The sequence below is a fragment of the Phascolarctos cinereus genome, unplaced genomic scaffold, assembly GCF_003287225.1.
Source record: "Phascolarctos cinereus isolate Bilbo 61053 unplaced genomic scaffold, phaCin_HiC Scaffold_4;HRSCAF=312, whole genome shotgun sequence".
NCBI lineage: Eukaryota > Metazoa > Chordata > Mammalia > Diprotodontia > Phascolarctidae > Phascolarctos > Phascolarctos cinereus.
The window spans coordinates 578,868,859-578,884,259 of NW_027555847.1; the positions used below are offsets into that span (position 1 = coordinate 578,868,859).

The window sequence follows — 15,401 nt, forward strand, 5'->3', positions numbered from 1 at the left end:
TTAAATATCCATTTTCTCCCTGAAAGATTATATTATGTTTATCTGAGCAGGTGATTTGCGGTTGTAATTCCAGCTCATTTACCTTCTAGAATATCATATTACAAGGCCTCCAATCCTTTAAAGTAGAAGCAGCTAAATCTTATGTTATCCTAACTCCATGATACTTGAAATTGTTTCCTTCTGACTGCTTTTAATATTTTCTCCTTCAGCTGGGAGCTCTGGAATTTGGCTATAATATTCTTGAGAGTTTTCATTTTGGGATCTCAAAAGAATGTAAATTGCCTCTGGCCAAATGAAGAGCTCAAAATGATTTTAAAAATCAAGTAAGAGAATTAGAGGAAGAATTAGAAAAGAAATGAGAGTGATGCAAGAAAATCATGAAAAATGTTGTCTAGGACAAGAAAATTGTTTCACTCCATTTTTTTTGTCAGTTCTACTGCTTCAGAATCTGTTTTGAGGCATTATTTTAACATTGTTTGGAGAAGAATTTGGGAGAGATCAGGCAAGGTCCTGTCTTTACTCTGCCAACTTGGCTATGTCCCATCTTATGACTTTCAAAGGGCCAGGAACTCTGAGTCCTGAGTGATAAAGATAGAACAATATGGTAAAGAAAATTGGGCTAAACATGTACTCTACACAGTTCTGAAGTGCCATTTCAAGATAACTAGAAATAAAATAGACCTGATCTGATATACTACACACAAAGTAGCATTCAGTTCCCCATTTATGCAATGCCAGAAGCAAAATCCCTCCTCCTAACTCCAAACATAGGTTGTATGGAAGCTTGGAATCAATAATAAGATGATATAGAGTCAGTTTTGGAGAAGGTGCTCTGCTATCACAGGCTCTAAGAAATTGAGGAGTAAAATGTAAATAAACTTCAAGGGGCTTACAATATAGTTGGGAAGACAAGATTAACATAAGTGAAATCATTATCAGACAATATAGCATGTAAATTTAAGAGGATTTTGTTCACTTTTCTTAGGTCTTTAAGGAAGATTAGTTGAGTAGTGTAATGGAAAAAGAATAGTTTTCAATGAGGGAGAATGGCAGCAATGAGCATGTTTTAGTACTTGAAAAATGAGATGTAACACAAAACTCAGAGTACGTTAGGTCAGAAATTGAGATATAAATATCATGGGAAACTACATTCAGATGCTAATTAAAACTCTCATTCTCTAACTTTCCTCCTTCTTTTCTCAAAATTGCATTGTCCTCCTTCATTTTAACACACATGCATGCATGCACACAAACAAATTTTTCTTTGGCCCTGTTGCCAAACTTCTCCAAGAAGTGAACTATTCCTTTTCCTCTCCATTTTCTTATCACCAATTTCTACATACTATTAGAGCTTAAAAAAAGTTTTAAACCCTCCTCTCACAGGTCAGAAAATTAAGGTTCAACAGGTTAAAGATTTACCCTAAGACATCTCATACATAAGGGAATTCTGGAAGAGAAACTCAGACTTCTTGAGTTCCAGGATGTTGCTCTTACCTCAACATGAATCTCTTATGCCTCCTGAATATGAGCTATCACCCCCAACTATGCAATTATAATAACATTTTCCATTTTAAAATCAGTGAACTTACTATGTTTTAATTCCTCTTGACATCTATACCTCATAGCATACACCTAGTGGTTGTATTGCTGGATAGCAGTGTCTATCTAGCTTAATGACTTTAGGTATCTATTTATAAACTTTTCTAGAATGACTGGATTCACTACTTTACCAAGAGTTTATCAGTATTCTTGTTCCCACATTCCTTCAACAAACATCATATTTTGTGGTTATCTTGGCCAATCTAATGGGTATTAGAAATGAGACAGTTCTTTTAATTTTCATTTCTCTTCTTAGTAATGATTTCAGCAATTTTACATCTTGTAAGAATTATTTTACACATTTCACAGGTGAAAAATTGGAGGCTCAAAAATTCAAATGGAAAATCAGGATTGTACTTTTTCCTGTTAATTATTTAATTCACTCCCACCATCATGCTACTATTCTTTTAATTTACAGCAAAAAATACACAATTATGCAATACTCATAATCTCTTACCAAGAGTTTCAATTCCATTTTAGCACATTAATAATAGTTATATTAACAGAAGACATTCATTGAGTTTAATATAATTGAGATGGAAAACATTGATAAACATTCATTTTATTTTAAAAGTAGGGAAACATATAAGTATATGTTTAGATATTTAAGAAAAATTCAAAATGTCCATGTGAAGATAACACAAAGGATAAGTAAAAATTAATTCTATCATTTGAAATGCAGCACAAAATGTTAGAAAAGAGAACGTCTAGGACATGGAACCTGAGGACCTGAAGTTCAGTACCAACCCTGTCTCCTAGAAGTCATGTGTGACTTTGGGCAAATCACTTGAGCTCTTGAGCCTTAGTTTCTATTCTGTAAAATGTGAATAATAATATTTTCACTTTGTACCTTATGTTCTTGTTGAAGCAACACAATTTATAAACCTCAAAATGTTACATAAATGATCAATAACGCAATTTTCAGAAACAGGGTCACCCTATGTTATTAGAGGGAGATTTCTCCTCTGGGACTTCTCCATCCCAATGAAACCATAGGACGTATCCCTTTCTTTATCCCAATTTCTATTATTATCTTAATGAGACAAGCAAAATTGAGGAGTAAGGTCCAAAAGGTAAAGTATGCAAGTTAATATGTTAATTCCTCATTTTAATCACTAACAATTCAATTAAATTTAACAAATACTTTAAAAGTGCATAGTGTGTACAAGAAATACATGATTAGAAGAAAGTCTGGGTGAATCATGAAAAGAAAATGAAAGAAATCAGATGGATAGCCTGACTTAGTCTTTATCCACGAAATGTTAAAACACCTAGAGAAAGCCTTTAGCACATTAGATAGATCCTCCATAGAGGATTTATGGAATGCCACAGAAAAGATATTTACAGTTTCATCAGGTGGAAATGGGTAGCAAACTGAATCTTTGAGGGGAAATAGACATATTGATAAATTTTAGATCTAATGAAATATTGAAGCGTTTTCAAGTTACTGCACAAAAACATGAGGATAGGAAATGTACACATAACAAAGGCTCTTAGAACTAGTGGAACACACACTTATAATTATTTAAAGTTAACAATGAACATGAAAATCATAGTCTGTTTCACCAATCACTTGGGCAAAATAAGTTCAAAGAAGATTATGAAAGAATATCTATTACTTTTGTGATACAACTCCCTGTGGAAGGAAGGAAGGAAAGAAAGAAGGAAAGAAGGCAGGAATAAAGGGAGGAAGGAAGGAAAAGGAAAATGCAGGAAACATGGGAAAGGAAAGAAAGATAATAAAATTAAAATTAAAATTTGTGCTTACCATCATGATTAGGATTTCCTAGGGTCCATGGTTCATCTGAATCAAAATGAGTATCTCCTCCAATTCCTGGTCCAGGGAAGTAGGCATGTGCCAAAAAGCCTCCCTCTCCATCAAAGGGAGAACTGTCTCCATGAAAACCTGATGCAAAAATGATTGTTATGTCCACATCCCTTTTGCCATTTTCTAATTCACTGTAGGGAACTTCTTCAAATGTCAGAGGAGTTACATTCTGCCATACATCAAAGGCACGGCGAATAGCTTTACGTGTTTCAGGATCTCCTACTTTTGGAGTTACGTTCTTTATGCTGAAATGGGGAAGATAAAAAAGAAAGAAAAAGCAAAATGAGTAAAAGGGCCTTTTTTCTTTTATTCTAATTCCTATGGAAACCTATATTATTAATGATGACAACAAAACTTCACTTGAGTTAGTGAATATAATCTTATTTTCAAAGTGAAGATAATTAATTAAACTCTATTTGTAAATGCTAGATCCCACCATAGCTTAGCTAGTTGATTGTCAGAAGTACAATATTTATCTACTAAGTCTCTACCTGGGAAATTCTCTGCAGAATACCTGACAGTGTAAAAAGTAGATCAATGAGCTACTTTGCCTCTTTAAACAAAAGAGGAAGTAAGTGCTGACAAGTGACCACAAATCATCTTGATCAAATAGGTGTAGCTGCTTCCAGCTGAAATCAAAATAGAAATTTCTTTGTTCTTATAATTACTGTTAGAATAGCATTGTGTTGTACCCATTAGACAAGTTCTAATAGTCCTAAAGAAGGTCTTAAAGATAGGTTTAGCCTTTTCTTTATCTTCAAACATTTAGTTTCCAAAGTTAATTCTTAATTTAAAACAAAAAGAAATACTTCAACCTCATTACTTTTTCTGATGTTCTTTTGTTATCTCATTAAGTTCTTTGTGCCTTCTTATAAAAATGTAGCATGGAAGAGTAGTCATTTATTTTCCTGCGTGACTCAATATATTTTACCCCCCCTCCAAAGTGTTCTTTATGTATGTATGTTATTCCTTAGGACAATGTGTCCACAACTAGGAATCATTTAATGTCTTTTTTTGTTTATTTGTTTTGTTGGGTTTTTTTTTGGAATTGTGGCATTACTACATATGTAGGCACTGGAGAATGGAATAGAAAGCTCTAAAAAACTTGTATGGAGTTGATTACCTTGTAAAAAACAATTAATTTAAATTTTTGTTAGCCCCAACTAACAGATTACTTCCAAATTAATAACAGATATACCTCCAAAAATTTTTACTTCCTTTGGTATTCATTACACATTAATATTTTAATCTCTTTCCTTTTTAAACAGAAATAGTTGGGGGTAAGAGGAGGCAAATAACATGTATTAGTTTAAGCAAAATGAAATCAGGCTAATGATCTCCTTAAAAGGGTTCTAAATGCCATTATACACACACAAAAAAAGTGTACATTGATCTCTCTTGACTTCTGTGTTTCTGAGATCTGAGAATTCTCCTTAGCTCAGGGCCAGAGTGGATAATCACAACACAGCTACACTTACAACATACTTGATTAAATTTTTAAAAATACATTAAGATTTTAAGAGAGTAAGCATTAAGTACACTGCCATTTTGTCCTAGGATGAATTACTTTATTTTATTTTCCTGAGTGACTCAATACATTTTACCCCCACCCCCAAAGTGTTCTTTATATATATGTCTATTCCTTAGGACAATGTGTCCACAGCCAGGAATCATTTAATGTCTTTTTTGTTTGTTTGTTTTGTTGTTTGTTTGTTTGTTTGTTTTTGGAATTGTGGCATTACTACATATGTAGGCACTGGAGAGTGGAATAGAAAGCTCTAAAAAACTTGTATGGAGTTGATGGCAGAGCATCCCAATGGCATAATTTTCTACACCAACAAAATTATTTGCCTTTCTCTCATTTTGACATTTTTTTTTCTGAATCTCTTTGACTACTGGTGCAACATTTTAGTTTTAACTTTGTCTGAGATCATGATTACAACTTCCACTTTTTTCCCCTAACACATTCTACTCCTCATCTATATTTTATATTTCTGTGTATCTCTTATTTCCCATCCCTCCTGGCACCTCTACTTCACTTCTACCTGCTACCTTGCCCTCCTATTACTTAATGCACCCCCCTCAAAGATTTCTCCCTTATCCTCCCCCTCAACCCTTTCCCTAACCCTATTTCTATATGAATTTTGAAGACTTTTATAGCCTTCCAAATATATGCTATCCCCTCTTTATCCCATTCCTGTTGATCTAGATACCCTTCTCTACCCCCCATCCTATTCCCTCACCCCCTTATTTCTTTATAAATTTAGAAAGCTTTTATTCCCTTCTAAATCCAGATGTGAGGTGAATAGGGTTCCCTCTAAAAATCCCTCGCTTTTCCTCTTCCATCTCCCTATCCCCTTAGCCTTTTATTTCTTTCTGAATAGTGAAGACTTTTATACCCTTCTAGAAAGATATGTATTGCTCCCTCTTTAATCCATTCCTGATGAGAGGAGAGTTCCAGCCCTCCTCCTCCATCTAATTCTTCTCTGTCAGTTATTTCATTAGTATAAGATAATTATTCTTTCTAGCTTTTCCTAAATGGTTTTATTTTTAGAATCACATTATAACTGGTCTGCCCCAAACTTTCTCCTGAACTACCCAATTACTAATAACAATCTTAGATATACAAGTTACATTTTTCATATAAATACAAATAAGTCCGTCCTTATTGAGTCCTTTGTAACTAGTCTTTTTATTTGTTTTTAAAACTTTGGGTTCCAAATTTGTCCCTTCCTCCCTCCCCACCAACACTCACTAAGAAGGCAAGCAATTCGATAAAGGTTATACATGTGTAGTCATGCAAAACATTTCCACAGTAGTCAGGTTGTGAAAAACTAACTATATTTCCCTTCATCCTATCCTGCCCCCACATTTATTCTATTCTCTCTTTTGACCCTGTCCCTCCTCAGAAGTGTTTGCTTCTGATTATCCCCTCCCCTAATCTGCCTACCCCTCTATCATCCCCCTGCTCTCTAATCCCCTTCCTTCCTACTTTCCTGCAGGGTAAGACAGATTTCCATACCTAAATGAGTGTGTATGTTATTCCCTCCTTAAGTCAAATGCAATGAGAAAAAGATTCACTCATTCCATCTCACCTCCCCCCGCTTCTCCTCCACTGAAAAAACCTTTTTTTTTGGTCTGTTTTATTATGTGAGATAATTTGCCCCATTCTACCTCTCCCTTTCTCTTTCTCCCAGTATAATCCTCTCTTACCCCTTAATTTTTTTCTCCAGATATCACCCCTTCATTTCCAACTCACCCTGTGCCCTCTATCTATCTATATTTATAACTATATCTGTATCTACATCTATCTATCTATCTATCTATCTTACATATAATTTTTACCCTCCAACTACCCTAATACTGAGAAAGCTCTCATGAGTTACAAATATCATCTTTCCATGTAGGGATGTAAACAGTTTGACCTTAATAAGTCCCTTATGATTTCTCTTTCCTTTTTAGCTCCTCATGATTCTCTTGAGTCTTGTATTTGAAAGTCAAATTTTCTATTCAGCTCTGGTCTTTTCATCAAGAATGCTTGCAAGTCCTCTATTTTACTGAATGTCCATTTTTCCCCCTGAAGGATTACCCACTTTTGCTAGGTAGGTGATTCTTGGCTGTAATCCTATCTCCTTTGCCCCCCAGAATATCATATTCCAAGCCCTGAGTCCCTTAATGTAGAATCTGCCAAATCTTGTGTTATCCTGATTGTCTTCCCACAATACTTGAATTGTTTCTTTCTGGCTACTTGCAATATTTTCTCCTTGAAATCTCCTGGAATTTGGATACAATATTCCTAGGAGTTTTCCTTTGGGGATCTCTTTCAGGAGGTGATAGGTGGATTCTTTTAATTTCTATTTTGCCCTCTGGTTCTAGAATATCAAGGCAATTTTCCTTGATAATTTCTTGAAAGATGATGTCAAGGCTTTTTTCTTGATCAGACTTTCAGACAGTCCAATAATTTTTAAATTATCTCTCCTGCATGTATTTTCCAGGTCAGTTGTTTTTCCAATGAGATATTTCACATTGTCTTCTTTTTTTCATTCCTTTGGTTTTGTTTCATAGTGTCTTGATTTCTCATAAAGTCATTAACTTCCATTTGCTCAATTCTAATTTTTAAGGAAGTATTTTCTTCAATGAGCTTTTGGACTTCCTTTTCCATCAGGCCAATTCTGCTTTTGAAGATATTCTTCTCATTGGTTTTTTGGACCTCTTTGGCATTTGGGTTACACTATTTATAAGGTGTTATTTTCTTCAGTATTTTTTTTGGGGGGGTCTCCTTTAGCAAGCTGTTGACTTGTTTTTCATGATTTTCTTGTAGAAAATCTCTCATTTCTCTCCCAGTTTTTCCTCCACTTCTCTTACTTGCTTCTCAAAATACTTTTTGAGCTCTTCCATGTCCTAAGACTGATTTATATTTTTCTTGGAGGCTTTGGATGTAGGAGCTTTGACTTTGTTGTCTTCTTCTGCTTGTATGTTTTGATCTTGTCACCGAAAAAGACTGCGTAGTCTGACTTTTTTTTACACACTTTGCTCATCTTCCAGGCAAATTGCTCACATTTTAAAAAATTAAGTTATTTTTATTTATCAACAGTCATTTCCATAAGCTTTATAGTTTTAAATTTTTCTCCCTCTCCCTCCCAGAGACAGCATGCAATCTGATATAGGCTACTATACATATACATTCCTATTAAACATATTTTCACATTAATCATATTGTAAGGAATAATTAGAACCAATAGAAGTAACCACAAGAAAGAGGAAACAAAACAAAACACAAGAAAAAAAATAGCGAATAGTATGCTTCGATCTGCATTCAAACTCCACAGTTCTTTCTTTAGATGTGGATAGCATTTTTCATCGTGAAGCCTTTGAAGATGTCTCAGATCCTTGTATTTCTGAGAACAGTTAAGTCTATCAATATTAGCTATTGCACAACATGGCTGTTACTGTGTACAATGTTCTGCTGGTTCTGCTCACTTCACTCAGCATCATACCATACAAGTCTTCCCGGGTTTTTCTGAAGTCTGCCTGCTCATTGTTTCTTATAGCACAGTAGTATTCCATTACATTCATATACCACAACTTATTTAGCCATTCCTCAACTGATAGGCATCTCCTCAATTTCCAATTCTTTGTCACTACAGAAAGTGCTGCTACAAATATTTTTGTACATGTGGATACAGCCCTAGAAGTGCTATTGCTGGGTCAAAGGGTATGCACAGTTTTATAGCCCTTTGGATAGAGTTCCAAATTGATCTACAAAATGGTTGGATCATTTCACATCTCCACCAATAATGCATTAGTGTTCCAATTTTCTCACATCTTCTCTATCATTTATCAATTTCCTATTTTACCATGTTGGCCAATCTGATAGGCATGATCTTGAACCCAGCATTGTTTTGATTTGCATTTCTGCAATCAATAGTGATTTAAAGAATTTTTTTTTATATGACTACAGATGGCTTTAACTTCTTCATCTGAGAACTGCCTATTCCTATCCTTTGACTATTTTCAATTGGGAAATGACTTATATTCTTATAAATTTGACTTAGTTCTCTGTGTATTTTAGATATGAGGCCTTTATCAGAGACATTGGCTGTAAAAATTGTTTCCCAGCTTTCTTCTTCCTTCCTAATCTTAGTTGCATTGGCTTTGTTTGTGCAAAAACTTTTCAATTCAATGTAATAAAAATTATCTATTTTGCATTTCATAATGTTCTCTATCTCCTGTTTAGTCATAAAGTCTTCTGTTCGCACAAATCTGACAGGTAAATTATTTCTTGCTCTCTCAGTTTGTTTATAGTATCAGCCATTATATCTAAATCATGAAGCCATTCTGACTTTAGTTTGGTATATGGTATGAGATGTTGATCTATGCCTAGTTTCTGACATATTCTTTTTCAGTTTTCCCAGCATTTTTTATCAAATAGTGAGTTCTTATCCCAGAAACTGGGGTCCTTGGATTTATCAAATATGAGATTACTATAGTCTTTGACTACTGTGTCTTACATACTTAACCTATTCCACTGATCCACCCCTCTATTTCTTAGCAAGTACCAAGCAATTTTGATGATTGCTGCTTTACAATACAATTTAATATCTGGAACAGCTAGGCCACCTTCCCCTGTATTTCTTTTCATTAGTTCTCTTGATATTCTGGACCTTCTGTTATTCCAAATGAATCTTGTTAGCTCTATAAAATAATTTTTTTGGTAGTCTGATTGGTGTAGCACTGAATAAGTAAATTAGTAAATTAAACTCTTCGTTAGGGTAGAGGTCTGCTTCTAGTGTGGAGAATTACTGGCCCAAACTTTGGGGGTTTTGTGCAGAGATACTTCTAGCTACCTGTAAATTTTCAGTTCTTCTAAGATGGTATGATCAAGGGAGAGGTGTTTTTCCCTTTCTTGTCTTATACTCTGGTCTATGAGTGACCACAAACATTCTTTTCTGCCTTGGAACAGTGAGCAGCATTCCCTCATCACCTGAACTACAAGTTTCACCATGCCAGTGCGCCCTCACCCCAGGATTGCCACCAGAACACCCAGTTCTGTGGCCCAGATCCAAGCATGGGCAAAGCAAGAGATTCTTGCCTCACCACCAGCAAAGAGATCCCTGCAATCACCCTCTTATCAGCCACTCAATTTCCCTTCTGTCTGTGAAACAGAAACTCTGGAAGCAGCCACTGGCCTGGGGTTCACAGGACTGGAGCTGGGAACAAGTTTCTCTCTCACCGTGGTCACAGACCTTTCCTACTGACGTCTAAGTTGTCTTTGGCATTTGTTGGTTGAGAAGTCTAGAAACTGCCACAGCTGCCCGTGATTCAGTTCCCTGAAGGGGGCTAAGGCCTGGTCTTTGCCTGCACACCCATGCTAACCTGTGCTCCTCTCCCAGCCCAGTACAATAGACCTTTCCAGTCAACCATCCAGGTTGTCTTGAGCTGGAAATGTTTCACTCTGTGTTTGGTGGGTTTCTGCTGCTCCAGAATTTGTTTAGAGCCATTTTTACAGGTATTTGGAAGGGTCTGGAGGAGAGCTCAAGTGAGTCACCTATAACTAGTCTTTGATGTGTACCTTATATTTCTTTTGGATCTTGTATGTCAAATTTTCTATTAAATTCAGGGTTTTTGTTTGTTTACTTGTTTGTTTTTAGTGGGCAACAAAATCCTGAAAATCTGGCAATTCATTTAATGTCCACTTTTTTCATTCAGGATCTGTTTAACTTTGCCAGGTATGACATTAATTGGCCATAACCCATTTCTTTTGCTCTTCAATATATAGCGTTCTAAGACCTGTGATCTTTTAGGGTCATTGCTGCTAGGTCTTTTGTGATTCTAACTGTGGCTCTGCCATATTTGAATTATTTTTTTTCTCGTTGCTCATGTTTTCTCCTTGAGCTGGGGGTTTTGGAATTAGACTATGATACTCCTGTAGGTTTTTTCTTGTTTTATCTCATTGAAGTGGTGATTGGTGGATTTTTTTTTACTATTTCTACTTTCCCCTCTTTTTCTAATGGTTCAGGGCAATTTTCTTTAATTATTTCCTGCATTATTGTATCAAGAATCTTTTTTTGATCATAGCTTTTAGGTAGTCTGATTATTCTTATGTTTTTTCTCCTTCAACTGTTCTCCACATCAGTTGTTTTTCTTATAAAATGTTTTCCATTCTCTTCTAAGTTTTCATTCTTTATATTTTGTTTTATGTTGTCTTGGTCTCTTGTAACTTTGCTGGCTTCCCCTTACCAATTCTAATTTTCAAAGAGTCATTTTTTCCATAAGATTATGCATTAATTTTTCCAGTTAGTTGATTTTCTTTTCATAATATTCTTGTTCTTCATGGATTGTTCTCATGTTTTTGTTTTGTTTTGTTTTAGTTTTTCCACAATCTCTCTCATTTGATTTTTAAAATATTTTTAAGTTCTTCTATGAATTCTTTTTGGATAGGTGACCATTTGATGTTACTCTTTGAAGTAGGAAAGGCTTTTTTTTTTGCTTCAGTATCCTCCTCTGAAGTTGAACCCCAGCCTTCTCTATTCCCATAGTAACTTTCTATAGGTGGGTTATTTCTCCTTTTCCTGCTCATTACTTTTTTTTTATATTTGTAGCAATTTATTACTGTAATCACCTCTAGTACTGGGGTATAGGGGATGTTACCTATGGCCTCAAAACCTCCTTTAGTTCTCCCCTTGGTCCTGGAACCAAAATCAAGAACTCCACCCTCCTGTAGGTGCCCAGAGCCAGTAGCATTCCCATCCCACAACTTCTGCATTCACTTAGTGTATGCTGGTTCCTTCTTACCTAGGGCTGCATCTTGGCAGCATAGTTGGGCCTGATGTCCCTTATTGGCAGAAATTCCCTTAACCTTCCTGTGCTCAGGTGGCCAACTCCCCATAATGTCCGGGAGGTGAAAATTCCACTGGCAGAGGCTACCTCCCAACCATGCTAGTCCCAGGTCTTGCCACTTGCTGTTTCAACAGACCTAGCCTGGAGGGGTTTACACTTCATAGGGACCAAATTGTGGGATTTTTCTTTTGATCTTATCCAGTTGTCCCAGGAGGACCACTATTCTGCCCCAACTCTTGTTTATTTTTACCATTCTATGTTCACTCTGAGGTGCTATTTTGTCTTATTTGTGGAGGAAATCTGGAGAGGTAGGATTTTTCTGATCTATTCCACCATCTTCCCCAAATCTTCTCCTCAATTATACTTCTTTTAAAGTGGCTCAGATTAATTTTTTTTTTTTGGTTATCCAAAGGCCAATTCAGAACCTTTAGTTCATTGAAAGTCCCAGACATTTTTCAGACAAACGGCTTTACAACCATGCCTTGCCATCCTACACTTGTGAAGCAATTTTTTTTTCTTTTCAAGACAAACAGGATGAAGTGACTTGCTCAGGTCACACAGCTAGTAAGTGTGAAGTGGTCATTGTCTGAGGCCAAATTTGAACTCAGGTCCTCCTGACTCCAAGGTCAGTGCTCCATTTAGTATGCCACTTAGCTCCACTGAAGCCCATTTTTTGAACCCAGATATAAAACTACATTTTGCCACATCCAATTTCTTTCAGATTTAATAGTGTTCTAGACTGTTTTTGGAACCTGACTTTGCCATTCAGTGTAGTAGCTATTTCCTCCCAGCTTTGCATCATCTTCCAATTTGATATAACCCACTAATGATATCTTTATTCAAGATAACGGATAAAATGGTACAGAGGATAGCATCCCACACAAAGTCCTAGGACAGGAGTTGAAGTTGCCATCAAGCCTTTAAAAATGGAATCACTAACATCTGAATCCAGCTATTCAACCATTTCTAAATCCATCTAGCTTCATTATGATTTAGTCAGCATTGGTCCAGCTTTGCAACAAAAAGAGCAGGAAATGTTGAATGATTTCCTAAAATGAAAGTAAACTCTAGCTGCAACATTACTCTGATCTAAGTTAGTCTGGCATGACCTGTTTCAAATAAAACTATTCTGGTTCTTAGTAATGACCATTTACTTTTCAAGATATTCACTAATCATCTCTTTAATTATCTAATCTAGATTTTCTCAATTTTATCTTTATACTACTACTTTCATTAATCAGAACTAATGTGAATTGAATTCTTTTGTTCTTCTATGTCTGATAATGATGTTGAATTGAATGTATGATTTCTAGGCAAATAATTATTTTATTTTCTATAATCTCTTTAGGTATTTCTCAAGCAGCTGGAATATATTGCTATTTTTGTGTTGGCAACTTCGGGTAATTCTAATATAATAATCTATAAAAATAGTAGTTTTGATGACCATGGTTCATAATCCTCAGAAGATAAAATTTATAATCCTTATGATACAGTGTCACAACTCTTCATTTGTATATTAATTTGCAGAGCAATCCCATTACTGATACAAATAAGAGTTACCAAATAGCAGAAGATAATTGTGTAATAGCAGGTTTTGTTTATTTGTAACACAAATAAATCCAAGGTGGGACCAAACCAACTTATACAGAGGTTCTACTATTAAATATGTGGCAATTGTTATTCCCCTTTCTTTTTTTCAAATGACAGATTTCAGACAATTATGAAATGTTTATCTCTATCTGAAGCCATAAAAAGGTAAGTACATTAGAATCCAGCGCTTTTGTATGGTTTTACAAATGCAAGAATTTTAATTGTCAATTCTCTACTTGAAAATAACAGACTTAAAAATGAGGTTCTTTTCCATACTTTTATCAGTAATCAGGAAAATCACAAATCACTACTGACGAAGAAAAAGGCAAACATAAATATAAGCTATGACAAAGAGAAGTTTTTTTCTAATTGCACTACAGAAAATAGATTAAAAACTCCAAAAAAATTGTACTACAAAGAATGATACCAAACTTTCATTCACATGCAAGAATATCATTGCTAATGTTATATGCAAAAAAACCCTAGAGTGCTTGTAATATATTTGTTCACTTCACATCAAATAAATTCATAGCTGAGTACCTTAACAACCTTAACTAAACTATAATACTACCCCTAAAATGGTGTTCTTCAAATATCTGGTTCATAGAGTGATCCCATGTGTGTGTAATCAATCAAAGAGTGGGAAAATGGATTGCATCCCATCTTCTCTTTTATAACCCCTGTTATAGCCTAAATTGGGACATAAATCTAACCCAACCACCTATTCCTATCTCCTAACACTCCTCCCTTCTGCTCATACCCTTCCCTATGCAGGATACCATTCTTCCCCCTTCTGAGCCAGCTACTCAGGGTACTTATAGCTTATTGGCTACCTGGACACTCAAAGCAAGTCAAATGTAAATAGAAAATAATTTGCTGCCTCCATCATAGCATCTTGTTTCTGAGATCTATTTGTGGCTGCTGCAGACATATCTTTAGAGGATAGGCTCCATGTTCTCAGCAGTTAGTAGTCAGTAAGAGTCCCACTCTCTGACATTTCATTGAGAGTAGGACAAAAGGAGTTGACAACAATGGCCAAGCATAGTTGGATTCTTATTCATATAACAAAGATCATTACATTATCTTTTCCCAAAAACTCACCTTCTTCCAAACCTCCCTATTTAGGGCACTACTAGGTTCTTCCAATTCTTTTTTTTTAATAACATTTATTTCTCATTATTTTGTAGTGGGTTTTCTTTCCACTGACATTCTGGTAGCCACAGTGCATATTATTTTCCTGACTCTACTTACCCAGGATTACAATTCTAGTGTGATCATTGTCACCTTATTTGCCTTTGTCTCATATATCAAATCAATTAACAATCAATCACTCAAAAAGTACCTACTATTTGCCAGGCATCATGCTTCACAGGTATGAAAACAGAAAGCATTAAATAATTTCTGCTCTCAAGGAAACTGCATTCCTTCACAGAAGCTTGTTGTTTGTTCCTGCAAAATATCTATTGAATCTGTGTCATTAGATGTCTTCTCATAGCCATTGCCCAATCTAGGGTCCTGATCATCTGTTGCTTGGACTATAGCAACTGGCTGTTTAGTATAGTTGACTCAAATCTCTCCCTTCCCAATCAATCCACACAACTGCCCAATCATTTTCCTTAGTGAAAGTCTAAACATGGCACTATCTTAGTCAAGAAACTTCAATGGTAAATCAATGTGTGTGTGTGTGTGCACATGCACGCACGCGTGTGTGTGCGTCTGACATTAGTAGTTACAAAACTGAGGCAGAGAGAAATTAAATTATTTGTCCAGGGTCATGCAGTTGGAAAATACTTGAGGCAGGATTGAAACTCTGGATTTGCTTCCTGTAGAGTCTAGCACTTTATCTGCTATTCAATCTTGCCTCAAAATAGATGACTAAATACAGGAATAGTCAGTGTTGGGGGGACTGTAAGACAGGCACATTAAGGTGTTGTTGGTGGAATTGTAAATTACTAGAACTATTTTGGCAAGCAATTCAGAATTATATAAAGTGGCTAAAATGTTTATGCCCTTTGACCGAAAGATTCCACTGCTAGGCATTCCC

The 15,401-nt window shown here is 35.5% G+C and overlaps 1 protein-coding gene across 1 annotated transcript in view; it reads right to left on the minus strand.

Annotated features, from left to right (window-relative positions):
* Positions 1-15,401, minus strand: part of MMP16 (matrix metallopeptidase 16) — a 365,749-nt gene that overhangs the window by 149,148 nt on the left and 201,200 nt on the right. The window contains exon 4 of the mRNA XM_020970086.2: positions 3,368-3,672. Coding sequence (XP_020825745.1) covers positions 3,368-3,672 — 305 coding nt within the window. The remainder of the gene's footprint in view (positions 1-3,367; positions 3,673-15,401) is intronic.